The following is a 25,393-nucleotide window of genomic DNA, read 5'->3' as shown; positions in this document are numbered from 1 at the left end:
CGGACAGCTGACTGCAGAGTCCGAAGGGACATCCAGGGAACCTGGCAACACTGGAGGACTGGGAAATGGAGAAGGGAAGCAAGAGGGAGATGCGTTGGGTTTTATAAATCATTACAATCTTGAGGCTCACTCTGCTTCGTGAAACCGGTGGGACTCATTGCCACAAGATGGAAAATGCTATTAGCAGCTTAGTCCAGGGGTGTCAAACTCGCATTGCCACGTGACATATCGCGACTTCCCCCGCTTTGCTAACTGGCCATGGCCGTGCCAGCACATGACGCATTTGGGCCATGAGTTTGACAGCCTTAGTCCAAGGAGAACGCAAGGAACACACACCAGGACAAGAAGCGGAGTTGTCCAGTTTTTTATTTCAAGGCAAACAGCTGTTTAAAAAGGATCCCCAGAGAGAGGGGAGGGGGGCTCATCTTGCTGTGCTCCTGCCCGTCTGAGAGGCCAGGGCCTTCCACTCCTTCCAGAATGAGCTTCCTCTGCAAGGGACAAGGCTGAAAGTTCTGGCTGGGTTGTGTGTGTTGGGGGGGAGGCTTCCTTTAACTCCCTGTTGCTCCATGCGGCATAAACAAGTCCCGGGCCGCAGCCTGGGGGACTCCGATGCCCCCCTGGCATTTCAATGCAGTTTCTCTGCAGATTCTTCGACAGCTGCTCCCAGGTGCAGTGGCTCTGGAGAGAAGGGAGCCCTCTTTTCCACTAAGTCACATGTTTCAGGTGTCCTGCAAAGAGAGAACATGCCAAGCCCGTCTCCTCCTGGAGCCCTCAGGGCCCACCCTCTGATCGGCCTCCAAACTGGAGCAGAGAGGGCCCACCTTTCACACAGCCAAGGATCTCCTGAATCCGCTGAGGCTCATTCCTGTCTGGCCGGCAGCTGGGAGTGATTTCCAGCACGTAGTCAGGGCCGTATTCTGTGAAGAACTGCCCGAGAGGGAAGGGGAGGCTGAAGGGAAAAGGGGAGGAACCCTGGCGCCCCCGTCCCTCTCAGGCATATCCCAACAAGTCCTGGGGTTGCTCCATGAGGAGAGGAAGGCCTTTCCTCAGGAGCCAGCCTGGGGTCGCCTGTGCGTGCCTGGCAGCCCCGGGCCGGCCTCCCACTCTGCCCCTGCATTCCCAGCCCCGGCCTGAGCAGTGGTGAGTTCTTCCCAAGGTACGTCCTGCGTGTGCTGCTGCAGGGGTCTCCAGCCTTCTCGGCCACTGGAGGCTATTTTCACAGCCCTTTTCCTGAGCTTGAGCCTTACCTCGTGATCGGGGATTTCAGAGGGCAACGTCTTCCCCAGAATGACTCCAGTCAGGTATGTCCAGCAGCGGGCAGTGTTGGCAAGGTGGTAGCCTCCTGTCTCCAGGAGGGAAGAAGACACCGCACGACACAAGGAAGAGGGCAAAGGAGAAACAAAGGGAAAAGCACTTGCCCTGCCACTCCATTCTGGCCCCCGTTAGAAATGCACAAAGCACTGCCCAGCTGCAGAAGCCGGCCGGCTCAGTGGCACAGAAAAAAGACAAGCCACTTCACTGACCCAGCAGGAATCACTGTAGGCGATGCAAAACATTGCACTGGGGCCAATTCACTTTTAACTCTATGTAATCTTAAGAATTTGACTGTAAAAAGCAGAGTTTCCAGGCTGCCCCAAGTTGAAGCACCTCCCACTCTGAATGTCAGAACAAGCATTTCGTTCGGGGCTTAGAAACCGACTGTGATCAGCACATCCGGCCTTTGGGGCTCCGTCCCGATCTAAGTTTCCCTGCGCCTGCCTGGCTGATGCCACACTTCTCGCTTGCTTACCTCCCCCCAGGATAAGGGTTGGCAGCTGCCATTGCAGCACATAATTCAGGCACTTGCCGATCCCCTCCGGGGTCAGGTTGAATGCACACATGGGGTCCCCCGCAATTGTATCTGCTCCCAACTGCAGGACTACAGCTCCAGGGTGGAAGGCAGCATACACATCCTTCAGCACGCTGCAGAACGAAACAGGGAGGGAAGCTGCTGGACCCCCCCATCTCCTCCTGAGGGTCAGCCATCCCTCCCTCCAGACTCCTCCGAGGATCCTTTGCCCTGCTGCGGGGGGAGGGGACACACAAAGGCTACCTAAGAGGCTACACTAAGCATGCCGGCCATTCCAAGGGCCTGGGAAGGTGGAGTTCCCCTGTGGGCTGCCAAGTGGAATCACCCCAAAAGAGGATGAAGCAAAGTTGCCAGGGGAAAGCCCCCCCATGTCTCCTGACCCCGAGAGGCCCCGCAGCTGTCCAGGAAGCAGGCCACCTGCTCAGGAGCAGGCAAGGCAAGCTTGGGTTCCGGGGTAGGGAAGGGCCCATCCAGCCTTTCGGCTCTTCCCTCCCACAGGCAGCAGAGGGGCCCAGGCGAGTGGGGGCTTACGCCGCGCAGAGCTGATAGTAGGTCTCGTTCTTGATGCCATCCTGAAGGGGCACGTTGACGCTGTAGTAGCGCCCCTTCCCCAAGCCTACCTCAGTCACGTCTCCCGTTCCTGAGTAGGCAGAAAGGCTCAGGTTAGCACATGCAAAAGCGAGGGTGGGTCACCCTTTGTCGTCCCCCTCCCCACACACAAAAAAGAAGCAGAACGAGAGGCAGAATCCTGTTTGGTCAAGAAATCACTTGCCTGGGAAAAATCCCGGGCCAAACTTGTGCAGGGACACCGTCATGACTTTGGAGGTGAAGCTGAAAGCGTCCTCGACACCTGCTCAGGCGACAAAGAGCTCCGTGGGGCCTCGCCCAACTCCCGCCAGGATTCAGCAGCCAACCCGGGGGCCTTTAAGCCAGGCAGCCCTCAGTTAACAGTGGCAACTGGGATGTGACCTCCCAGCCAGAGCCATCCCAGCCTTCACAGACATGGCGTGACTGCCTCAGGGCGGCCAGAACTCCGAGGACTGGTTGCAAGTACCACTTGTTCAGAACAGCCTCTGAAGGGGTCGCTATAGGAGCCTCGGTGGCGCAGTGGTTAGAGTGCAGTACTGCAAGCTCCTCCTCCTGCGATTTGGCAGATCGAATCCCACCAGGCTCCAGGTTGACTCCTCAGCCTTCCGTCCTTCCAAGGTGGGTAAAATGATTGTTGGGGGCAACAGGCTGACTCTGTAAACCGCTTAGAGGGGGCTCTGAAGCCCTGTGTGAAAGCGGTATACAAGTCTAAGCGTTCCTGGTATTAACTGAGCACCACCTCTACCACAGGGAGTCCTCACGTTACGATCACAACTGAGCCCAAGGTTCCTGTTGCAAAGCAAGACTTTTAAGTGAGTTTTGCACCATTTTGCAATCTTTCTTGCCACAGTTCTTAAGTGAATCTGGCTTTCCCATTCACATGACCTCAGGACACAGCAACTGTCATAAATACGAGTCAGTTGCCAAGCGCCTGAATTTTGATCGCATGGCCCTGGAGACGATGCAATAGTCGTGTGAAAATGGTAATGCCGTTTTTTTCAGTGCCGTGGTAACTTTGAACGGTTACTAAATGAACTGCTGTAAGTCAATGACTACCTGCATTATGTCAGGACATAGGTAGGCCCAGTTTCTCTGAGAAGTTTTAAGGGACTGAGAAAAGCAACAGAAAAAAGTCCACAAACAGGCAAAGGAAGACGAGGGAAGGCAAGGAAAGGGCTCCAACTTCTCTGGCAACTGGAAGCCCCAGGATACAACCAGTGGATCAAAGGGGTGGAAGAAACCCTGGAGGACATCTAGACGGTCCCCAGTTGGGAAATCCCCTTCTACAGTGTCCTCAACGGCACCCCGCTCTTTGGAAGCAGGCCGTGCCAGGGTGAAGGGCTTTACCATCCAGAGTTTCATATCCTAAGGTGATTTGACTGTTTCCACTTGCAAAACCCCTTTTTTCCCCAGGCAGGCCAGGCAGCCCACCCCGGCTTCCCCCCCCCCCCGAGCTGGGGCCCTTTAGCTCCCTCTCCCTCGGTCACCTCCTGTTTTAGGGAGGGGAGGGCCGCACAAGCAGGGGGAGCCTTACCGTCCCCGTGATGCAAGTCGAGGTCGACGTAGAGGACCCGGTCAAATCTCCGGCGCAGCTGTAGGATCCCCAGCACCGCATCGTTCAGGTAGCAGAAGCCCGAAGCTTCGTCCCTGCAGGGAGACGTTGCAGCTCCGCCAGGCCGTCCGGGCGCAGAGGCAAAGGGCGCCCCCCACCCCCACCCCGCCCGTACTTCTTGGCGTGGTGCCAGCCGCCGGCCCAGTTGATGGCTATCCGGCCCTTCTGCTCCACCAGGCACCGCGCCGCCGTCAGGGTGCCGCCGCCGACCGCCGCCGCGTACTCGAAGACGCCCTTGCTGGCCGGGCAGTCGTAGCCTGCCGGGGAGAGGAGGAGGGGAGAGGCGAGGCGGGGGCCCAATCAGCGGGGGAGCGGGGGGCAGGCGCGGGGGGGAGCGCGTGAGGGGGTCTCCGCCCGCCGCTCACCGAGGCCGAACTCCGCGGAGTCCGGGTGGTCCTCGTTGCCCTCCTCGCTGACCTGCTGCAGGTGCTGCAGGTAGGCGTCGGTGTGGAAGGCCGCCATCTCCTCCATACAGGCGGGGCGCGGCTGGACGACCCTAGGGAGGTAAGGCTCAGGCGGGCGGGGTCCGCGGCGAGACCCCCGCCCGGCCCGGGAACCACGCCGCCGCCCGCCCGCCCGCCCTAACCTCATGTGCGGCAGCAGCGAGTAGGCTTCCACCAGCGCGTGCACCATGCTGGCCTGCGGAGAGACGGGCGCCGGCTGAGCAACTCCCGCGCGCGGGGAACGCCCCCGTACCCCCCGCTCCCGGCGCCCCACGCACCCGCCGCGGGACTTTGCTCAGGGCGTCGCATCGCGCCACGTACTCGGCGCCGTACACGTAGACCGGCGGCGGCCTCTCCATAAGCGCCGCGGGCCGAGCGAGCCTCGCGCGCGCTTCCGGACGGGCTTCCTGCCGCGTGGCGCGCCGGGAAATGAAGTCCTGCTTCACCGGGGAGCCGCCTCCCCGAGGGTCTTCGGCCGGCGGCCAAGCTAGAAGGTCCCGCTCGGCCTGCCGGGCCTGCCGCGCAAAGACGACGCTCAGAGACCGACTGTCACTCCAGCTCAGCGGTTTATTGAAAGCCACGCCAGGCGCCGGACGCGCAGCCCGGGGCTCCCCGCGGGGCCAGAATGTGTGGCGCAAAGCCAAAGGGGGCCCCTCCGTGGGGGGGCTCAGGAGCCCCGGAGTGCAGCGGGTGAGCCAGTGCGAGGGGGACCAGGGGTGGAGGGGGCCAAGAGGGGCCCCTCCTGAGGTTCTGCACTTTGCTGCCATCAGGCCCTTCCCCCCCAAGGGAGGTCCCCTCACCCAACCAGCCCCTGCCACCCCCACCCACCTGCAGGTTCCAGAGATCAGGCGGGTTCTGCCAGAAAAGACCCCCCACCCCAGGCACGAGTGGCCTCCCTCCCAGCAGAGAAGGGAATGGCATTGCTCTCCAGGTCCCTTCCTTCAAGGGAAGATGAGCTAAGGGAAGCCCCTCAAAGGGAGGGATCCTCCCGGGAACAGAGTGTGGCTCCTGGTTCAGGTGGAAAGCAAAGTCCTCCAGCTTCCAGAGCCATCCAACAGCAACCCCTGGCTTCTGGTCTCAGGAGAGGGAAAGGTCTGGGCCAGGCCCCTCCGAGTCCACATCTGGCTGGCTGCAGTTCTTGAAAGCGGCTGGCTGTGCTGCTGGCTTCCAGGGTGCGGGGAATTGCACCCCAAGGGGGCTCTTGGCGCTAAGGAGCCGAGACAGCTTCACTGCGTGGTGCAGCCGCCGCTTGGGAGGAACTCGTGCACGCAGGTGGCCACAGCTCGGGAGAGGTAGGTCATGCTGCCAAACCTGCCACTTGGCGCACTGTCGTAGAGCAGCTTGCAAATGCCAGTGGCCGGGTCCCTCTCCAGCATGGGGTCATCGGCCCCCAGGATTTTCTGGTTGCAACGTAAGAGGAAGAGAGTGTCATTGCCCAGAGTCCAGGGCCAAAGAGCCCCCCCCAGCTGGTGTCTGCCACAGGCCCTGCTCTCTTTGGCTGGGTTCATGCTCCCATCTGCTCCAGCCACAGCAGAGAGCCGGAGAGCCCAAGGACTCCAGGCTCAGCTTTCCGCCTGCTGGATGGTGAGCAGTCATGCTCCAGAGCCTTTGCTCCCCCAACAGCCGGGCCCCGCAACCGGCTCTCCTCCCTGGGCCAGGGAAGCCCCAGCAACAAGAGGCCCCAACCTGCTCTTGGTAGAACAAGTCATTTGCGACGTGCACGATCCTGTCCACAGCTACCAGGCCTCCGATGCTGGGACCCTCAGCATCTGTCAACAGCGTCAGGACCAGGATAGCCTCTACAAAGAGCTGCCGGTACTCGGGCTGAGGGACTCGGTTTAGCACGGACTCAACGTGGACAGCAAACTTGATTTCTCCAGGAGTCATCTACGGCCAAAGGAGGCCTCTCTTCAGTTGAGCAGACCCTAAACGGCCTCCAAATGGGGCTCTTGGTCAGGAGGAATGGACGGCACCCAATCCAGGGCCAAAACAGGGGAACGAGTCTTCCTCCAAGGCGAGGCGGTCTGGCCTGGGGTAGCCGATGGGGCCAGGAGGAGCAAGGGAGGAGCCTCTGCAGGCACCATGTTTGGGCAGCAGGAACCCCCTCCCCCTTAGGATCAAGGGACAGTGCAGCCATTACCTCTCTGGTGGTGGAAGAAGGGAGAACAAAGCCTTCAACGGAGAGCCCGTGGCACTGCAGGAGGAGAGGAGGGGGGCAGCAGTTACCCTCGGGAGGCCCAGGCTGCTGTTTCCACAGGCCATCGACCCAGCCTGCAGCCCCAATTCTGCCAGCTCCTGGCTCATCCTCAGGGCAGCCGACAGCGAGCCTGGAGCTGGCCACAGGAGCTGCTCAGCCTGGCTGCACCGTTGCAGAGCTCCTTTCTTTGCAGCTTCTCACGCCTGGCAGGCACTTCCACTCAGGTGGCCCACTGCTATGCTGCAGCTGAGATTGGGGGCGGGGGAGAAGACGCGTGCCACCCCCTTCACCTTCTGCAGGATCCTCCAGACCTTCTGGTAGAATCCCACTGGGACTCTGTTGAGGGCCCCATCCAGCCGCCGCCTCCGCAGCCACTGCCCTTGGCGCCCGTCCTTGGCGGAGGAATCCACCGGGGCCTGAGTGGGATCTCTTCTGCCTGGAGCCAGGAAGGATCCGGACAACTGCGGAGGAACAAGCCAGAGGGTTGGCCGTGCTCGCAGAAGCAGCTTGTGGCCAAGCAGCTCGGGAAGGAGGACTTGCCTGGGCAGGGCCCGCTCCGGCCTCCAAGGCATGCAGGGCCCCAGCCTGGAAAGAAAGAAGACCAGTTGCAGCCCTTTTAAGAGAGGGGTGGCAGCCACGGCCCCCGCACAGGGAGGAGAACGTGGCGTGAGAGCTGAGTGGACCCGTGAAGCTACGGCTGGCTCTTCTGTTAAAAGCAAAGCTGTGAGAAAAATTAGCAGGCGCTCTTTCTTCAAACGCCAGCACGGAGGAGGGGAGAGCTGTGGGCTCTGGGAAGTGAAGTCAAGCAAGCCCAGGCAGCTCCAGTCCAGGCTCGTCTGGTGGCTCCCCTGGAATCGGAAGGCAGGCAGGCAGGCAAACCCAGCTCCGTATGGAGGCCCGTGGGCTGCACCATTGCTCCCCACTTCCCCTGGCTTCTTGGGGCATGGATTCCCGCTGATTGGCCACTTCTGGGGAGGTGCTCGACAAGGAGCCCTTAAAATACAGGCAGTTTTAAGGGAGCCAGCTGCCTCCACCACCTCCGGATCTGGCTGGAAAGGGGAGCTGAGCCAAGGGGCTTCCGCTGGTTTTGCCTTCTTCTCTGGACCCGATGCCAGGGAAGCCCTGTCCAATCAAAGCCAGCCCACTCCTGCTCCCTTCCTTCCGCCAGAAGTAGCAGCTGCATTTGCAACACCAACCCCATCCCACTCAAGACCCTCTGTGGCTCCTGCAGGCCCAGGTACCCCTTGTGGGAAGGGGAGAGAGCCACGAGTCAGCCGCCCTTTGACAGGAGCACAGGGGGGTTCACCTGAATCTTGGACAAAGACCGCCTACTTCTATCCAGTTGCTAGAAGAGAAAAAAGGTGTTAAGATGTGGAGAGGGAGTTGCTCTCCCTGGCACTAGCACCCCCACCCCACCCCCTGCCCTCCCGATGCAGAAGCCCAGCCCACCTGGAAGAAAGGGGCAAATTTTCCCGGGCCGGAGAGTGTTACTAGAGGAGTCAGCCAGGGCAGTTGTAGCCTGCCCCAACCATTCCAGTTCTGCCGGCCACCTTGAGCTCCCCTCCCTTTGGTTGCCCCACAAGGGAAGGAAGCCCCCGTGCCCGTCTGGGATTCAGCAGAGCAGCTGTGTCTGCCAGGGTGGAGAGACCTGCAACTTCTCCAGAAATTCCCCTTTGCCAGTCCCAGTGGGACATACGCTTACCCTCCCCTGCCTTGGCAAGGCCAGGCAGGAGCAGCCCACCTGTTTGATCTCACTCTTGAGCTTAACGATGCCAGCACGCTCCGACTTCGTGGCTCCCACAGCCCCAAACTCCCGGATGGAAACCGCTGGGGTCAAGGTGGAATCCGTAGCCCGCACTGCAGGAACATCAGGCCCCAAGACTCAGAACGCCAGCCTGGGTTCCTGGAGCTCCTTCAGCAGGTGAGTTCAGGTAGCTGCGCTCCAAGTCCCGGGATTCCCGAGCTGGTTGCCTCCGCTTGGGCTGGCTCTCTTGCCCCCCCGCCAGCCCCCACCTGAGGCAAGTGGCTCACCGCTTCGCTCCACACCGAATTCTTTGCCACTGAGGATGTGATGAAGAAGGTTCTTCATATGGGAAGGGCTGAGGCTCATCAGGCTTTCGGCAGCTTCTTCGCCTGGAGCCAAAGGAAGGGGAAAGGTGTCTCTCACTCCCAGCCCTCCCCCCCGAAAGGCCCCCGCTGCAGCCCCCCAAGGAAGCCGGTCCCACTCACCCGAGCAGCAGAGCGACTGGGCCAGCTCCATCGCCATCACCTGAATGATCAGCCCGATGCGCAGGCGGAACATCTCTGCAAAGAGGGCCGGCTGCGTCCGGATGTACATAGCGAGGTAGACCATGATCTCCTGCAGAGAGAGGAAGGGGCAGCCCTTGGCAGGCCCGGCCACGGCGGGGCCCCGGAGAAACGCCCCTCGTGGCTTACCTGCGTCAGGATGCAGAGGCTCATGTTCTTCTCGCTGGCCTCGTCTATCAGCTGGGTGAGCTCCTCGTAGGGCAGGGGGCTGTGGGGGTGGCAGGACCAGGGATTGCGAGGAGCCCACGGAGGACCAAGCCTCACCTGCAGCCCCCTTGGGCAGCGGAGCAACCCAACGCCCAGCCTGGTTCTCCTTTCCTGCCTCTCCCCTGAAGGGCTGGGAAGGAGTCGGGCGATGCACCTTGCCCACCTGTGGAGTCTCCCGGAGGCTGCCGCAGGCCATTGTGGGAAAGCTTGGCCTAGCGGGGCTGAGCCACACATGACTTGCTCTCCTCCAGGGAAAGGCTCAGGGTGGGAGGCGCTGGCGGGGAATTGCCCACCGCCAATGGCTACGTTCCACAACTACAGAATTGTAACGAACGGCCACTAGAACGATACATTTCCTTCCTTCCTTCCTTCCTTCCTTCCTTCCTTCCTTCCTTCCTTCCTTCCTTCCTTCCTTCCTTCCTTCCTTCCTTCCTTCCTTCTCTCTGTTCTGCAGTAACCAAAGCCATCTACCCAGCACCTCCCATCCGCCCGGGACTCACGCCGAGATGGTCTTCTCTCGAGGCTCTGGGGGCAGCCCCACCGTCAGGTGCTTCTGGTGTGACAAGAGGTCCGTGCAGGCCTAGAGGGAGCAGCTCGTCAAGAGGGCAGGAGGCTCCATGGAGGGAGCCCAGCCACCCCGGGTCAAGGCCCAGCACCTCGTCCAGGGCCTCCACCTTCTTCTTCAGGATGCCAGAGATGTAGCGGATCAGGGCCCACTGGCAAGTCCTGCCAGCTTGGCTGTAGAGCTCCCCCAGGAGGCCCTTGACGGTGGCCCCGCTGGTGCCATGGATCTCGGTGTCCCAGTCGGGGCCCCTGAAAACAGAACTGAAGCCGGTTAGGGGAAGGGGCTGCCAGCTGCCCAGAGCAAGTGGCTTGCTTGGAGGGCAGCCCAGCAGAACTGGCACCGTGGCTGCTGCTGAGGCCAACCCAGGCCGCTGGGAAGGGGCTTCCTCCCGAGGAGCCCGCCTTCCCCCTTTGCTGGGAATCCTGGCCACCGGCAGCTCTCGTCCCTTGGTGGCAGCCCTGCTGGCAGAGTTTTCCAGGGGCTGCCAGGAGGAAACCTCTGCCTGGCTCCTACTTGAGCGTGTGGAGGAGATGGAGGCAGCTGGCTTGGTCCTGCAGGGTCTTGCATTCACGGAGCTGGTTCACCAAGGCCTGGCCATCCACCTTCCCGCTTGCATCTTTGGGGAGACTTGCCTTGCCCGGGAGGGCGGGCAGCTTGTGGAGGAAACACAGCAGGGGGACTTGGGCTTACAAGAAAAACTGCCCCAAAACCAGGAAAGGGGGCAGAGCGATGCGGCTGGGCCCCTTCATGGGCCTGGAACTAGGCAGGGGAAGGTGGGAGTGGCCCCCAGGGCCCCAGTCTTCCCCCGACTTGCTCGCAAGCAGCTGTTTGGAGGGAGCCCTTGGCGGCTCCTGCTGCTCTGGGCCACGGAAGCAGCCCAAGCCGGCCGTTCAGGAACCTCACCTGGACCTCCTGGTTTGGAGCCGACCCCAGCAAGTGAGCAGGCGGCTTATCGTCCAGGAGAAGCTCGGAGGGGATGTACAGGTTGATGTCTGCAACAGAGACAGCAAAGAGTCCCCTCCCCCTTCAGGGACCGGCAGGGCTGGCTGCTTGCTACGCAGAGTAAGCGGCCAGCAGAGCTCAGGAGAAGAGGAGGGTCTTTGGGCCAAGGGACCCTTCCCCACCCCCTCAGCGTGCTACACGCGTGGCTATTATCTATTATCGGAGGCCCAGGCTCACTCTCCACGTGCAGCTCCTTTGCCTTCGACATCAGGGACAGGAGGTCCTGGGTGCTGTGGACAGCAGCACGGAAGCGATTCAGCCCCCCCTTCTGAGCTGGGGGGGGGAGGCAGGCTTTGGGGGCGGAGTGTTGGAGGAGCTGGTCGAGGTACTGGGCGATGTCATCGCAGGATTCAGCTGCAAGGAGAGGAGCCACAGGGAGGAAGCCTGAATAGGGTCCCGGGGAGCAGAACTGCCCATCCAGGGGTCTCCTGGCCAAACCAAAGGGCAGCCGGCCGGGGGCGGCGTGTGTACGTGTGTGCATGCAAGCCCCAGAAAGCCCAACAGGCAGATGAGCCCCTGTTGCGAGGCCTGCAAGGTGGCATCCGCCTGATGGTGCCAGCCAGGCACGTCTTTGACAAAGCAGGGAAGGAGCACCGTTTCCTGCCCTCCTGAAAGATGGCCCAAGAGCCACCATGGCCCCTTCCACACTCCTGGGGCCACCAGCTGGCCAGCAAATGATCGCAAAGCCATTTCCCCCAACGTTTCATTGCCAGAGCCCCCCTCCCCCGGGAAGAAGTCTGGCCCTCTCCCGCAAGCCGTAGGCTGAGAGCGGCTGAGCGATGATGCTCAAGCGCTTCTCCAAGGCTGCCTGGGTGACTCACCCACCCATGCTGGGCCCTGCTCAGCACCAGCACCCAGCCCACCACCACCTGCATGCACCCCAGAAGGGGAAGCGTTGGCCCCCATTGCAGCCATGCAGCCTCCCTGCCAGTATTCAGAGGTGGTATGGAGGGGGTGACCGCAGGCTGGTTACAGACATTGTTACGATGGGGTGAGGAGTCGGAGGAATCCAGAGGAAAGGAGGAGAGGGAGGAAGAGGAGGGCATTGGTGGGAGCAGGAGAAGCCGGTGGAGACGTCCATTGTTGTCGGGAAATGAATGGACGCCAGGAGGTGAACACACCCAGTGCCTGCTTCCCACCTGGCTTAGGGGCAGCGAAGTACTGGCACAGACCCTTTGACGGCTTCATGGGGAAGCCGCTTGGTCAGGTGGAAAAAACCTTTCTGGGATGACCAGGAAGTTTTTCATGCTAGACCTGCCTAGCGGCAACGCGCCAGCATAACTGGTGGTTGCTTCTTCCATCCCAGCCCAGGGAGGCCCCAGTTCAACAGGGACCCACTGCCTCCTTTGCCTTCGGCTCTCCTAGCTGAGCAGAAAGACAGCCGAGAGCCCTTGGGGTTCCTCGGGGTGTGAGTGTTGGGGGGACGTCTTAAGATCGGTTGGGAAACCCTTACTAGAGACCCCTCTCCCTTCTGGCCTTCTGCCCGGGTTGCCTCCTCCTCCTCCTCCTCGGAGCTCCCACAGGAACCAGCAGGACGCCGCCGGCTCCCTTCAGCCCCTGCCCAGGAGGGACATTAGAAGGCCGGGCGGGAGGTTAATTCCCATGGCTGGCAAACCTGAGTTAGGCTCCAGCTAGGAGGCTGTGGTGTTACGGTCTGGATTAAGAGGTCCGGCATTCCTGACCACCGCACACCCAAGTGCAGGAAGCAGGGGTGGCCCCATCTCCTTACCATCTTCTGCCAACTGAAAGCCATGCATCCAGTCCTCGGGGTCTAACTCTTGGAAGCTCTCAGGGCAGAGCCCATAGTCATCCGCATAAAGCTTACCCTCCAGCCCTGCATCCATGAAGCTGAGGTGGGTGCGGCACGAAGTGGTGAGGAAGTCAGACAACCTACCGGTCTGGGTCCTACAGGAGCCAAAGGGGAGGGAGAGGGGCGGCTGGAAACAGTCCCCTGCCAGAGGGCGCAGCATCCCCTCCTCCCAGGGAACACCCTTGGGGGGCTCATGGCCTCCAACTCCCCACGGGCACTTCAGTACCCACCCCTGGCAGGAAAAGGCGCCTCGGCTTACCTTGCCCCTCCAAAATACCCATCCTGCAACTTCCTCAGTGTAGCCAAGATGGCTGGGTGGAGGGTGGTCCCCGTTTCGTCTTTTCAAAGGAGAAAAAGCAGCCGGGGTTGGCGACTCGGCACAGGAAGGCCAGGCAAACGGTGCCCCACCAGGCCTGCCACTGCCTCCCCCTTTGAAAGGCCAGCCCTCCACTGTGCAAGCAACGTACCCAGCATGGTCTGCGAGATGGGGAAGGTGATGGTGGGCCGCCCCGTCATGCCCCAGCGGCTGCACAGGTAGGAAAGGTCCGTCCGCAGCATCTCCACAATCATCTCGTTGTCCAGAGCCAGGTAGAACTGCTGCTGGTCAATGAACTGCAGGATGAAATGCCACGAGAGAACAGAGGAGGGAGGCTCCCAAGGAGAAGGGGGAATTCAGCGGTCCAGCAAGGCATACAAGAGCGGTTGGGGCTTAAAGGGAGGGGGCTCGGGGGGGGGGGAGATGCGTGTCAGGCTGTGCTCTGGCTGTGTTCCAGGAATAAAGGGAGGAACTGCCAGGTACTTGAGCCAGCCCTTCCCCGCTTAAAAATACAGCCCCTCACCCCCACCTCATACACAGACAAGGTCCTTCCTTCTGCAGCTGTCTGCCCCCCCATCCCAATGAGCGTGGCCCTGCCCTCTCCCCCCTCACCAACCTCAGGAGTGAAGGCAAAGATGTTGTTCCGAAGGTCGTAGAACTTGGAAGTGGCAAGGACCCCCATGTGTCGGAGGGGGCGCCCGCTGAGGCCCAGGCGCTTGTTGCAGCCTGCCAAGAGACAGGACGGCCGGGCGGCTCAGCTGCAGAAGCTCCCTCCCCTCCCCAGCTGGTCAAGAGGCAGAAGAGGAGGAGGGGCTGCTGGGTGCCAGCTGGTGGTCAAACATAGAGAACCCCGAACCCTCCCACTGCCCCTGGGGTTCTCTCCAAGCCTCCGCTGGGCTCACCCAGGCGGGCATAGATGTAGCTGAGGATCCTGGCTGGCTGAATCCGGATGGGGTGGGCTTCGGCCACTGTCTCCACCAGGAGGCCCTCCTCACGCAGGATGGCCTGGATGGCCTTCGTCTCGGCCAGGAGGCAGACTAGCCAGGTGAGAGGAGGGCGGGGTTAGGGCAGACCTGCAGGCTTGGGAGGTGGGGGGCTGGCCGTTGGCAGGAGGGGCAGCCCCAGGCCAGGCCAGGCGCGTGGGGAGGCGGGGGCAGCCCACGGCAACCCCTCTCCAGACCACCCAGGGCCCCTCCAGAGCATCAGCCTCCCGCACCCGCCTCTACTATGAGGGAGGTCCTGGTGCAGAACCACCCCGGAAGTCCCCTGCTCCCTCTCACCCTGCACCACCACCACCGGCTTGGGAATGGTGGAAAACCTGCGGTTCAGAGGGTCGATTTCTCCTGGAGCCAGGAATCCCTGCGAGGAGAGGCCTGGATTACGGCAAGGGCCCATTCTGCCCCCCACCCCACCCCAAGGCCTCCCACAAAACCCAGAGGAGAAGTCTGCTCCTGCCATTGGGTGGACAGAGGTACACTGCTCCTGAGGGTGGAGGCTTCGTTGCACTAACGGGCTCCTGTGGCACTGAGAATACCTCGCCGGGATGCAGGCAAAGCACCTGGGAAAAACCTCTTTGATACCTGATGTGGATCTTGGGAAGCCAGGGGAGCCAGCAGCTGCAAGGTGCGCAGAGCAGACCTGCCCCAGCCACCCATGGCCGATCTTCTGCCAGCTGGCATCCAGGCGAGCTCCAAGCAGGCAGTTTGGGCTGGGCTGGGCTTCCCAGGGAGCGGGCATGGCAATGCCCCCTGCCACCCCCTCCTGAGGGCTCCAGGACGGGGCGAAAGCTCACCTCTGCCATGAGGCAGCCCAGGATGTAGAGGGACTGGGCCCACATCAGGGGCAGTTTGCCCACGGGTAGGCGGTCCACAGTGTGGGGGTGGCTGTATTCCTCCTCAACCTATCAGGACAGACCAAGAAAAACCGGGGATTTGAGAGAGCAGAAAAAGGCCGGGAGCTGCAGATTGGTTACCCTTACGGAAAGACAGAAGCCAGAGAAGGCAAAGCCCTGGAAGTCTATGGAAGAAACTTCCAGAACATTTTAGATGCTTTCAAAGAAAAGCCCGCTTCAAAGGAGTGGAGACAGTTGTGCCTGTTTATCTGCATGCAGAAAATAAATGAATAAAGTAAGTATAAATAAATAAAATAAAATGAAGATATAAACGTGTCCACTAAACCCCCAGCCTGTGGAGCAGCCCTGGGCTCCTCTTGGGGGGCTGAGGGTGGGGAGGCTCCTTTTTCGCTGACCTTCTCCAGGGGGACGCAGTAGAGCTCTGGGACCAGGCGCAGCCCGTTCTTCCCCTTGACCAGGACTCCCTCAAGAGCTTCGCGGTACTCCTGGACCTGAAGAGAGGCGGGGGGCTCTCAGGCGGGGGGGGAGAGGCTGCTGCTCACCGAGGCCCAGGCTGGTGCGGGTCCCGCTCTCCCGGCCAGCCCCCCCCCTTCCCGGGGATGCTCCGGCCCAGCTCCACCTGCTCCGCATTGCCGCTGAAGAGGCCGTCGATGATCAGGTAGGTCCAGAAGAGCGGCCACTCGCATTCTATGTTCTCAAAGAGCTTCAGCTCTGCAGGCTCGTAGTAGAGGCGGCTGGGGTCCTGCGAGGGACGGGAGGGGGGCGATCAGTGGGGCAGCCTCTCGCTCCCTTTCTCCAAGGCACCTGGGCAGAGGAGCCTCCGCACCAGGAGCTGCACAGGGCAGAGCCCACTTTCCAAATATTGACCAGTCTGATCCTGGAACAAACCACATTTCTAGCAATAAAAAGTTGCCAACGGCTCAGTCAAGCCCAGGTCAACTTCCACTCTGCCTGCAGTCCAGGTATGCAACGGCTTCACTTCTAAAAAGGCAAAGACTCCCCCTGGCTGCGTGTGGGGGCCAAGCTGAGCCAAGGGGCCAGCAGACTGCAGGCAAGGCCTCTTGGGACCCAGAACCGGCACGCTGGAACTTACCTCCTTGGGAGTTCGGTAGCCATCACGGAGGAACCGGCAACAACCGTAGCGGCCCTGAGAACAAGAGGGGACACGTTGAGCTCTTGGGCAGCCACTTGATGGGCAGCTGGGCCGCCCCCATCGCCACAGCCTGGCAGCCCAGGGCAGCAAAGCTTGCCTGCAGCTTGGCAATGATCTCCTCCTTGGTCTTCTCCACCACGGCCGTGTCCTCCACAGCAAACGCCGGGTAAGAAATGATGGAGAGGAGACTGGCATCAATCTCCTTGGAGGTGGAGGCCCTCGGCAGCATGGAGTGCAGAATGGACTGCCAGGACAGAGTCAAAGGACACTGAGCAAGGCCAGCCGGCAACTGGCCATGTCCAGATGCTCTGGGCTATGGCACAGGACACATCCCGGTGACCCCAGGCGCTGACTGGAGGCCTGGCAGGCAGACCCAAGGGGCCCCATGAAGTGGGGCCTCTGCCAATATCAGCTGCCCTCAATCCAAGGCCTCCCGGAGACGGGGTTCAGCCTGCCCCTCACCTGGCAATACTGCACTTCATCTGGCAAGACGTGGATCACTGACTGGGGGCCCCCCTCGGCGCCAAAGAGGTCACATTCATCCAAGGCCTCCAGAGCTGCCTGAGGAGCATTTGGAGATAATGTACAGCTAGCAAGGTGGGCACCGTCCCTCCTTACTGACCCTGGAACGCCTGGCTCACCGGAAGGCTCAGGAAAGGAAGGGCAGGTGGCTTGCTAACAACATCCTCTCCTGGCCGGAGCAGAAGGGCACTGGGGGAAATGCCTCTGCCCTGGGAGTCCTGCAGCTCCCTAAAAGTGGGAATAGCTTTGGGGACAGCGAAGTTTTGGGGAGCACATTCTACACCTGCTGGACCCTGGAAAGCCTACCGGGCACGCTGCCTGCTGCTCTGCAATGGGTTTGAGCCCCTCCAGCAGCCCAGAGGTCCCCTCACCTTTGCCATGCCCACTGAGCTGGCATTCAGCTCCGTAATTCCTTGGTTTGTCTTGTCGCCACGTTCCCATATCCCAAAGTCCTGCCAAACAACATGGAACAGAAGGCGATTGCTCGGCGGGGAGGTCCAGAGCATTCAGCTGCCCAGCCAGGGACCAGAGGAGGCTTCCCTGCCCAAAGTGGGTACCCAGCCGGGCTGCCAGGTTGTGCCCCACCTGGCTTGGACTCCACCCCCAAGCCCACAAAAGCAACGAACATCCCTGGGAAAGCAGCCGTGCTTTTTCAGCCGGGTAGCCGCTTTCCTCTGCTGGGGGCCAACTGGCCGAGGCCCTTTGCCCTTGACTCCCAAACGTCCCTGCCGATTAAAGCCGTTCCCCACTAAGCCTGCCTTCGGGAAGCAGGGCTGCCCATGGCTTGCTCCCCTCAGCTTCCCACAGCACCAAGCCGTATGCCGCTCACCGCAGTCTTGTATGCGGCCTCGATGTAGAAGACAAGATTTTGGACAAAGCTGACTTCATCCAGGCTGTGGATGATGTGGAGCCCTGGAGGAGAGAAGAGGAGAGGTGCAGCTGGGGCCCCTACCTCCCAGGCGCTCTGCTGTGCCCTCCTCCCGCCTACAGAGCCCACCCCTGCCCCGAGAGGCCTTACCGGAGGCCGTCATCTGGGCCAGCATCAGCAGGTAGAGGGAAGTGGCGTCCAGCTGCAGGTGGCCCCACTGCTCGTCCCCCACCACGGTGGCACAGGTGCGCGTGTTGTACTTGGCATGCAGGCAGTCCTTGGGGCTCTGGCTGTACTTGAAGTCCTCCACTTTGTCCACCTGGACAAGGAGCACGTGGCCAAGAGGAGTTGGCTGCCCTGGCATTTGGCCCCAGCGAGCGGCCTGGCAAGCCAGTTGTTGGCCTGCAGAAGGCCAGGGGCCCACCTTCGCCCTGGGCCAGGATGGCACGGCCCCTGCCTGCCATGCTGCCCTTCGAGAGCCCTACCTGCCGCATCATGCACTGTAGGAGGCCCCTCATCAACTTCACCACACTCTGCAAGAGGAAGAAAGGGCAGAGCAGCGTTTGGAGGGCGGCCAAAGGGGCGAGGTGACCTTTCCGAGGTCCAGCTTGTAACCAAAGGCGGCTCATCTGCTGCAGCCTGTTCTTGACTTGCTGAGGCAGCCTGGCTATCGACACCCGGATCTCTGCAGCCTCATTTCCTGCGTTCATGCGAGGCAACCTGTCACCCTCCCCCCGCTTGTCTTGCCATCATAAATAGAAGCCCCTGAAAGACGAGGCAGCAGCTGGAGCAGTGGAGGGACCCTTGGGCTGCCACTCGGGTTCCTGGGCTCGATTCCAGCCAACTGGTCACTGACACCCCAGGCACCTGGCCCCCAGGGAGGGTGAGGAGCAGGGACGGACCCTGTGTGGCAAAGCAGCTGCCTCAGGCCCAGGCGAGGACAGAGCTCAGTGGACAGCGCTGGCCCCCAGATCCAGTGTTACAGCCTGACCTTTGCAGGCAGGGGATAAGATGACCGGGGTCACTGCAGGGCATTCGTGGTGCCAGGAAGGAGCCTGCTTGTCCCAGGACTCCCTCTTCCTGGCAGTTCGGGCAAGGCCTGTTTACTCCCAGGTAGCCCTTCCCCTCCTGCACGGCTCCTGGGGGTCACAGGGCGCGTCTATCCCCCAAATCTCGCCAGTTTAAGCTGTCGTCCTAGGGAAACGCCCCTCAGCAGCTCAGCCCCACAAGAGGCGGTGGGTCGGGAGCCGTTCTGGACTGGCCAGTGACAGAGGATGAGGGCTTCGCCATGGGCAGCCAGCCAGCCAGCCCCACATTCCCCACCCCCCACTCTCCACTGCGAGCAGTTTACCTGCTCCAGTTCGTAGGCTTTGGCCTTGTCCTCGTCACGGTCTGCGTTCTTCCGGTAGGCCAACCCCAGCCCCCACACGGCCAAGATGCTGTAGACATTATCTCGGACCCAGGCGTCGGGGTGGTCGCAGCTGGCCGGAAGCAGCCCTGTAATGGGATTCTGGGGCCACAAGCGGAAGGGCAAGAAGGGCAGGTGGCTTAAACGGGAGGGCCAGAGACGGGAGGTGGCAATTCAAGTGTGCCAACCAGTTTCCATAGACACCTGCTATGGATGTCTGCTCCTTGTGCTCCTGCGGCCACAGTCTGAGCAAGGCAGATCACGGTTGCCCAGAAGGTGCCTTTGATTTTGATCCTGCAGACCGAGGGGCCACTGCAACCCTCTTTCAGAGGCTGCTGACCAAGCCAACCTCCTCAGGACCACCCCAGAAGTTGCTCGGGCCAACATCTAGAGAGTCACCAGCAAACGCGGAGGGGGGAGATTCTGGGCCTGCTGGAGCTTGCTCAAAGTAACCCCACCCTTTCAAATGCTTTCACCCTTTCCACACATTCTGCCAAAGGGTCCAGCGTGGCTCCCCCATGGGCTGTGCCACCGGCTGCTCCAGCGCCTGACTACAGCTCTCCTGGTTGCCAACAGCCTCCTGGCATCCCTTCTGGGCTTGCTCTGCCAGCTTCCCTGGCACAGCTTCAGTCCCGTCCTTTCAGGAGATGAGAAGAGCCTCTGGCCCCTCTTGCTCCCTTGGGAAAGGAGGCCTTCCTGAAGAGACCCCCAGTGGGACCCCTCCCCAAGACTCTCTAACGGAGCCACAATCGCCTGGCGCTTAGCATCAGCCAACTGTGGCACCAGGAAAACGAGGCTGTTGGAAACAAAACCCTTGGCAAAAGGCCAAACAGGGACGGACATTCTTAGGAAGCTCCTCTTCCATCTCCAAGGGAGACTCCACTGGTTTCACAAGGGCTGGTCTGACAAGAGGGGCCACTGAGGAAAAGTGTCCCCCCCTCCGCCTGTCCGGGAAGCACACGGGGAGGTAAAGTCTTGGAGGGGGGGAATGCTTTCACAATTCCCCAATTCCCCTCCTTCACCTTCCGGGAGCTCCGGGCGCGTCTTCCCAGCGCAAAGGAAAGGGGCTGCAGGAGGGGCCGCTTTGCAAGGCGCAGGGCCCCCGGGGCCCCCCAGACCGCGGCTGCCACCTTTGTGCCCTGAGCCTTCTCTGGCCGTGCCGGGATTCCAGTTCCCGTCGGCCCAGGCTGCGCAGCCCCAGACCGAGCAGCTGAGGGCAACTTCGGGCTCGCTTTGGAGGCCGGGAATCGGAAGCTGCGGGGCGGCCGCCCGGAGGAGCCTGGCGAGGTTGGCTCGATCGCTCGCTGCCCCCGAGGGCTCACCTGGTGCCCGAGGACGGTCTGTTGCACCAAACGGGCGTAGCCATCGAGCCGCACCCCGGAGTTGCTCCTGCTCCGCATGGCTGTGCTCCTCGGCCCCGCCGCGGCTGCCTCTCCGGAGCTCCGCCGCTCGCCCGGCACGGCCCGCTCCGCCCAGGGCCCGCCCCGCTCCCGCCGCCCCTCCCTCCTGGCACCGGCTGGAAGTCCCCCTGCGAGCCGCCGGCGCCGCCCCAGCGGAGAAAGGGTGACCTGCGGCTCCCGGGCGGTCCTGGAAGCCCTGTAGAGCCGCCGGCAGGTTTCGCCTTCCCGCTCGCTTTGGGGAGGGAGGAAGATGCCCCCGGCGCTCCTCAGCGAGAGTGGAACGAGGAACCCGGCGTGGCCAAGACCCGTTTCCAGCGGCTCGTGCGGCGGCCTGTTGCGGGCCCGCGAAGCCCAGCGCCCCGCCAGGACCGGCCGCTGCCAGCGCCCTTTCGGAAGTTTACTTCTTGGGGGCCGGCGGAGAGGAGGCGCGCGCGCGCCGCCTGCTGCCGAGAGCGGGAACTGAGAGGGCTCGTTCGGCTATGTTGATGGTCTCTTGTTACTGACAGGTATCCTCCCCCGCGGAGTCCCTTCCCTCCTCTCTTCCCTGAAAAGCCTTGCAATGATTTCCCTTGTTTTTGGCCCACCCCTGCAACATTGTTTTGACATTTATTTCTGACACTGAAGTATCAGGGTTTTCTCCAACTTGAGCCACCTGCAAATTTGATAAACAACATGTTCCTCAAATGTTCTTGCTACTGATAGTCTGCATTTTGGGACGGAACATTTCACCCTCCCAAACCATTATGTGCTTAATAGGGGAAATAGTGAATGGCTCGCCCTCCGCAGCCGGATGGCAGCCCGACTCTGGGGCCTCCAGGGAAGCCGACCCAGAGAGCCAAAGAGAGGCTGCTCTCCTCGGGATGCCTCTTCCAGCTGGGACGGCAAAGGTGGGACTGCTAATCTTGGGAAGTTGGAATTGCACCCAGTTGCCAGTTGGAAACATGCTGGGCAGTCTGTGCTGCTCTGCATCAATTTCTGCTTGGCCCTGCAGTGCCCCAGATCAGCAGCCCTACTGGGAAGAGAGGAACAGCAACTGGTGGCAAACGCTTGGGCTGCCTGGGTGGCTGCAGAGAAGTACCTACTAGCCACGAGTTAGGGAGTGGCTGATTCTATGCTGCAAACGCAACAATCGCCTGGTGTGGGAGCTGAATTGTGGGTCAGATGGGCCAGTCTGGGCTCCCCCCCCTTCCCTTGTCCAGCACCCAATTTTTCTTCCCCAAATGAGAGGCTGGATTCATCTTTAGCAAAACAGAAACTATATTTATATTGCAGGATCTCATTTAAATACACCATTTAATAAATAGAAAGTTTTTCCAAGTTATGGCAGTTTTTTCAGGTCAGGTAGGCGACAGGTGCAAAGAAATAAGGGTGAAGAGAAAGACAACACACCCCTAAACACCTCTCCCTTGGTCGGAAAGGCCCCTTTGCTTCCAAAACAGCCCTCTCGGAGAGCAGAGCACCTCCAGCGGGCTCTTCCTCCATCCGAAAGTCTTCTTTTCAAATTCTTCTGGGAATTCACTGCTTGGCATCTCCCAGGGTTGCAGGTGTGAGTGGGCCTTTATTTGCAGAGTGAGAGGTAGAAGCAGCAGAGCAAAGAACTGGCCACAGAGCAGCACCCCTCAAGCAGCAGGAACAGAAAAGGGAGGTTCGAGTAGTCCAGAGACCACACAGCTCTTGCTGGGGGAGGGGGCACTGGCTGGGGGGAGAAGAGGGCCTGGGGGGGGGGGAGAAACCTGTGGCTGCAGCACCTGCACACCCATTTTCTTCGGACTGGACTGCAGGATAGAGCCACCCTGCTGGGCCAAAAGGGACAGTGGCCCCCGGCATCAAGATGTTCATGCAGGCCACGAGACAAGCGCTGGTGAGGGAGCCTTCCTGCCTCAGCACGACCCCAGGACAGCCAATCCTCACATCTCCTGCCTCCCGTGGACCCACCTGCTTCACTGCACCCCTTCCCAGGAGTTCCAGCTGCGCTTCCTTCAACTGTTCTCCACCAAGTTCTGGCAGGATGAAATCATTCCAGGAGTACCTGCATACTTTTTTTCTGGTAAAAAGGAAGAGGAGGAGAATCTGCCAACCTGTGCATAAAAATCCTTTTGTAAAACAGCCCAACCAAGGTGCTAGTCCTCTGTGCCCCTCGGAAAGAAGAGTCTTGGATCCAAGTGAAAACTTGCCAAATGCCTTAAAATCTGGATTCTCTCTCGGTGCAAGGCAGTGGGTGGGAGCGAGCGGAGGCCCAGGGAGGCGGGGCAGCTCACAGAGTTTGTTGTCAGGATGCTCACCGGCAGGTGCAGGACTTGGCGATCATGTCCTCATACACCTTGAACAGGATGTTGTTATTCTGCTCAATCATGAGGACACCCACAGGGCTGTACTCGTAGGGCACGCAGGACGGGCGAGGGACGTTCGAGTCCACGAACTCATTGATCAGGTTCTGGACGATGGCGTGGTTGGGAGAGTTGTAGCCATAGCGCAAGACCCGGGGGCAGGTCCCCTTGCAGTACTGGGGCCGGTACGAGTGGGGGCGATGATCCAGTGGTCCCAGCCCAGCTGGCGAAAGGTCACACGCAGCGGGTAGAGGGCACACGCGTTCTGCTTAGTGCTGGGGCTGTGGCGGCTGTAGCGGGGTGGGTCGAGGTCCAGCTTCTCAGCCCGGCGCATCCTGTGGCCACGGGCAGAGCTCTGGGGGAGCTCCCCTCCCACGGGAGCCCGGAGGGGTGTCCAGGTGTCATTGAGGTAGAGCAGCAAGAAGGGATCCTCCAGGGAGGGGGTTCCCCCACCAGGCCCACGGGGAGAGCTCCAGGCCCAGTCCAGGAAGGCACAGGCGTGATGCAGGCGGAGCAGGTGGCTATTCTGGGCAGCCCAGGACCACGGCTGGAGGTGCGAGGAGAGGTCCAGTTCCACCCAGCTGTCCGCAGCAGGTGTGGCAGTGGAATTCTTCAGCAAAGCTGGGCTGATCACCACCTGCGGGAGGGCGCTTCCACCAGGGAGCAGAGTGGCTGTGCACCAGAGGGGACCGTGAGGCGAGGATGGACGCTGGATGTAGACAGCAACAGCTCGGACAAGGCGCTGGGCTGGCGCTTGCACTTCCAGGCGGTAGTCAAGGGCCCAGATGAACCAGGGGCCTGCTGGTACAAAGAAGGGGTCAGAACTGGAGCAGGAGAAGCTGCCCGGCCCCCAGAGCCATCCTTAGGGCCCACACCTTCCTAAAGAACACAGCCCCTGCCCATTTTTCTGTGATGCCATCTCCCCAATTGGGGTGGGCAGCATGGCACTTTTGGGGCATTCGCAATAAAAAAAATCATAGGAGCCGCTTTCGCCTCAGGACTTGCTGAGCAACCCCCCGCCCCAATTCTGGAGGCCCTTATGAGAGAATAGCAGCCCTCAGCCTGAGGGAGGCAGAGCCTTTGGAACAAGGACTCAGTCAGCGAGCCCCAGTCCAAAACTTCCCCTCACTGTGGTGTGCAAGACGTGCCTGCGCTCATGCCCCACTCATGCCCCCCTCGGTGCATGAAACGCCTGGCTCCAGGAAGCCTCCTTCCTGCTTGGAGGCAACTGGGCAGAGCAGCGTCACCCTGGCCAGGGCTGGCAGTCCGAACAGCAGGCTGGCAACTTCCCTGCAGCCTGGGCAGCTGCCCCCCCCCCCCATCTGCGGCCAGTGGAGCTGTGGGCTGGGCCTCCTCCGGCCAGCTGCCTGCTCGAGAGAGAGCCGAAGCCCAGCAGGCGGCCCTGGGCCTCCACCAGGACTTCCGATGGCCACGCCCTTCCCCCGGTCAGTCCTGTCGAGCAGGCACCCAGTCCCAGCTCCGGCAGCAGGCAGCCCCGGAGGGAGACCCGGCCCCAGCTCACCTGCCGCAGCCTGGCGGGCCTTGGCCGAGGGCCGGACCAGGCGGATCGTGTTGCTGGAGAGTCGCTCGTCCCGGCGGGGCCGTCCGTGCGGGTCCGCCACGCTCCGGTAGAGGTTCCGCATGTAGCGCAGCGGCTGCCCGCTGACTCGCCTCCGGCTCCGACCGGGGAGCCAGGCTCGGGGGGGCGCCTGGCCCAGGAGCCTTTGCATCAGCGGCAGGGAAGGGGTCCCGGGGGCGGCGGGGGCAGCGGGCGCCTCTGAGCCTCGCGCTTCCCTCCCGCCTTCCAAAGGCAGCGCCAGGGGGAGGAGCAGCGCCAGCAGGAGAGAAGCGCTGCACGGCTCCAGCCCCGCCATGGCGGCCTCCGGCTGCGCTGAGGCGCGGGGTCACAAGGCAGGAGCCGGGCAGCCCGACGGGAGCATCGTCTCGGGGTGGTGGTGCAGAGAAGGCAGGGAGGCGGGCGAGCCCCGCAGTCCCAGGCGAGGCCCCCGAGCAGCCGCAGCCAGGCCAGCGGGGTGGGGTGGGGAGCCGGAGCGGCTGCGCCGGGCTAAACAGCAGCGCGCCGCCGCCGCCGCCGGCTCCGTTTAAAGGCGAGCCTCGCTCCACCTTAAAGGGCCGGAAGCGCCTGCTTGCAGGCTGCGGGGTGCCAGGTGGGCCGGGCGCTCAGGCCCCTCCTTGCCCCGCAGGGTCTCCCTCGCTTTGCTCGACGGCGTTCTGGCCCCGGAAGCCGCTAGCGCAGCCGCCCGACCTGAGAGGAAAGTCTTTGGCAAGGCGGCGCTCGTGGGGCAGCACCTTACTCTCGCCCCAGGCCCGGAGCAGGAATGGGAAGTCGCGCTCAGCTGCCCACCGAGAACTCTGGGATTTGGAGTCCAGGCACATCTGGAAAGCACCCAGTTACTCGAGCTCCCCCTTGTGGCGGATATTTGTGATGACCTCCGATCAGCCCAAAGCGATGCCTTGGCGGTTCTTGACCCACAACCAGAAGGGGCTTCCTTTGCTGGCGCTTCAACCGGCAGGAAGGAAGATGGCCTGGGCTTGCATGCTGCATGCAGTGGGGTGGATTCCACTGAACAGGCCCGGCTGCCTGGAATCTCTGCCCTTCTTACCCTTCTGTCCCTCTGCCAGGCTCCTAATTATCTTGGCTGTTGGAAACACAGGAAAACATCTTTGGTGCTAGCCCGCCTCTTCCTCTCCATCCTTTCCCGCCTTCTGCAACTTCAGCTAAGTACACTTTGATCCCCAAAACACAATGCCAAAAAAATCCAGCCTTTATCATTTTGTGCAAAGTATTTTTACTGGCTTGGTGAACGAGGCACTTTTGTGTGTATATAAACCTGAGTGAAGTGGTGCCCTTCTATGACTTGTTTTCAGCATTGGCTTCTACAGGGTGATTTAAAACTATCCTGTACAAACCACTGACAATGATCATTCATTATTTATGTAGGCCTT

The 25,393-nt window shown here is 61.3% G+C and overlaps 3 protein-coding genes across 17 annotated transcripts; all 3 read right to left on the bottom strand.

Annotated features, from left to right (window-relative positions):
- Positions 1-349: 349 nt before the first annotated feature.
- HDAC8 (histone deacetylase 8) lies at positions 350-5,259 on the bottom strand. Of its 10 annotated transcripts, none has more exons than XR_003372332.2 (11): positions 4,771-5,259; positions 4,636-4,688; positions 4,415-4,545; positions 4,165-4,306; positions 3,972-4,084; positions 2,622-2,699; positions 2,381-2,489; positions 1,790-1,962; positions 1,248-1,346; positions 822-927; positions 350-728 (listed from the first exon to the last, which is right to left on the bottom strand). XR_003372332.2 is itself a non-coding variant. In XM_026684277.2 (11 exons), exons 1-11 carry the CDS (start codon positions 5,257-5,259, stop codon positions 706-708), a joined length of 1,512 nt encoding a protein of 503 aa, XP_026540062.2. In that variant the 3' UTR covers positions 350-705. The 10 variants fall into 10 exon arrangements, 8 of the variants coding, with proteins under 8 accessions (XP_026540062.2, XP_087828449.1, XP_026540063.2 ...); XM_026684277.2 differs by having other exon boundaries at positions 1,248-1,342; XM_087972323.1 differs by having other exon boundaries at positions 1,248-1,342; positions 4,783-5,259.
- Positions 5,040-20,459, bottom strand: PHKA1 (phosphorylase kinase regulatory subunit alpha 1). Of its 6 annotated transcripts, none has more exons than XM_087972322.1 (33): positions 20,022-20,459; positions 18,643-18,801; positions 17,777-17,824; positions 17,442-17,610; positions 17,253-17,335; positions 16,795-16,875; positions 16,364-16,462; positions 15,999-16,145; positions 15,842-15,895; positions 15,368-15,490; positions 15,144-15,239; positions 14,689-14,796; positions 14,177-14,255; positions 13,799-13,933; positions 13,513-13,622; positions 13,048-13,192; positions 12,840-12,918; positions 12,500-12,675; positions 10,948-11,124; positions 10,672-10,760; positions 10,282-10,421; positions 9,860-10,016; positions 9,704-9,783; positions 9,126-9,204; positions 8,919-9,048; positions 8,721-8,822; positions 8,392-8,546; positions 7,996-8,034; positions 7,230-7,274; positions 6,980-7,150; positions 6,633-6,686; positions 6,179-6,379; positions 5,040-5,892 (listed from the first exon to the last, which is right to left on the bottom strand). In XM_087972322.1, exons 1-33 carry the CDS (start codon positions 20,097-20,099, stop codon positions 5,719-5,721), a joined length of 3,762 nt encoding a protein of 1,253 aa, XP_087828448.1. In that variant the 5' UTR covers positions 20,100-20,459; the 3' UTR covers positions 5,040-5,718. The 6 variants fall into 6 exon arrangements, with proteins under 6 accessions (XP_087828448.1, XP_026540118.2, XP_026540115.2 ...); XM_026684333.2 differs by having other exon boundaries at positions 8,431-8,546; positions 12,596-12,675; positions 20,022-20,453; XM_026684330.2 differs by having other exon boundaries at positions 8,431-8,546; positions 20,022-20,231.
- Positions 20,460-22,227: 1,768 nt separating this feature from the next.
- Positions 22,228-24,409, bottom strand: BMP15 (bone morphogenetic protein 15). Its single transcript, XM_026684339.2, is given in 3 exon segments — positions 22,228-22,625; positions 22,628-23,224; positions 23,949-24,409. Coding segments are annotated over 3 exon segments (1,197 nt in total). The 5' UTR covers positions 24,301-24,409; the 3' UTR covers positions 22,228-22,377.
- Positions 24,410-25,393: the final 984 nt, after the last annotated feature.

Source organism: Notechis scutatus, chromosome 10 (genome assembly GCF_049901735.1).
Source record: "Notechis scutatus isolate UNSWTSFEM ecotype Mainland chromosome 10, rNotScu1.2, whole genome shotgun sequence".
Lineage (NCBI taxonomy): Eukaryota > Metazoa > Chordata > Lepidosauria > Squamata > Elapidae > Notechis > Notechis scutatus.
The sequence above is the reverse complement of the archived record's forward strand: the minus strand, read 5'-3'. Positions and strand labels throughout refer to the sequence as shown.

Excerpts from the sequence above, each read along its gene's own strand:
- HDAC8 (XM_026684277.2), bottom strand. The coding sequence starts at position 5,259 with ATGGCAGCAAAGTGCAGAACCTCAGGAGGGGCCCCTCTTGGCCCCCTC. Across the intron at positions 4,085-4,164 it reads GGCTGGCACCACGCCAAGAA|GGACGAAGCTTCGGGCTTCT; the intron begins GTACGGGCGGGG and ends GTCTCCCTGCAG. Across the intron at positions 2,700-3,971 it reads CGACTTGCATCACGGGGACG|GTGTCGAGGACGCTTTCAGC; the intron begins GTAAGGCTCCCC and ends TCGCCTGAGCAG.
- PHKA1 (XM_087972322.1), bottom strand. The coding sequence starts at position 20,099 with ATGCGGAGCAGGAGCAACTCCGGGGTGCGGCTCGATGGCTACGCCCGT. Across the intron at positions 15,491-15,841 it reads GCTACCGAACTCCCAAGGAG|GACCCCAGCCGCCTCTACTA; the intron begins GTAAGTTCCAGC and ends CGTCCCTCGCAG. Across the intron at positions 7,151-7,229 it reads CCGGAGCGGGCCCTGCCCAG|TTGTCCGGATCCTTCCTGGC; the intron begins GCAAGTCCTCCT and ends GTTCCTCCGCAG.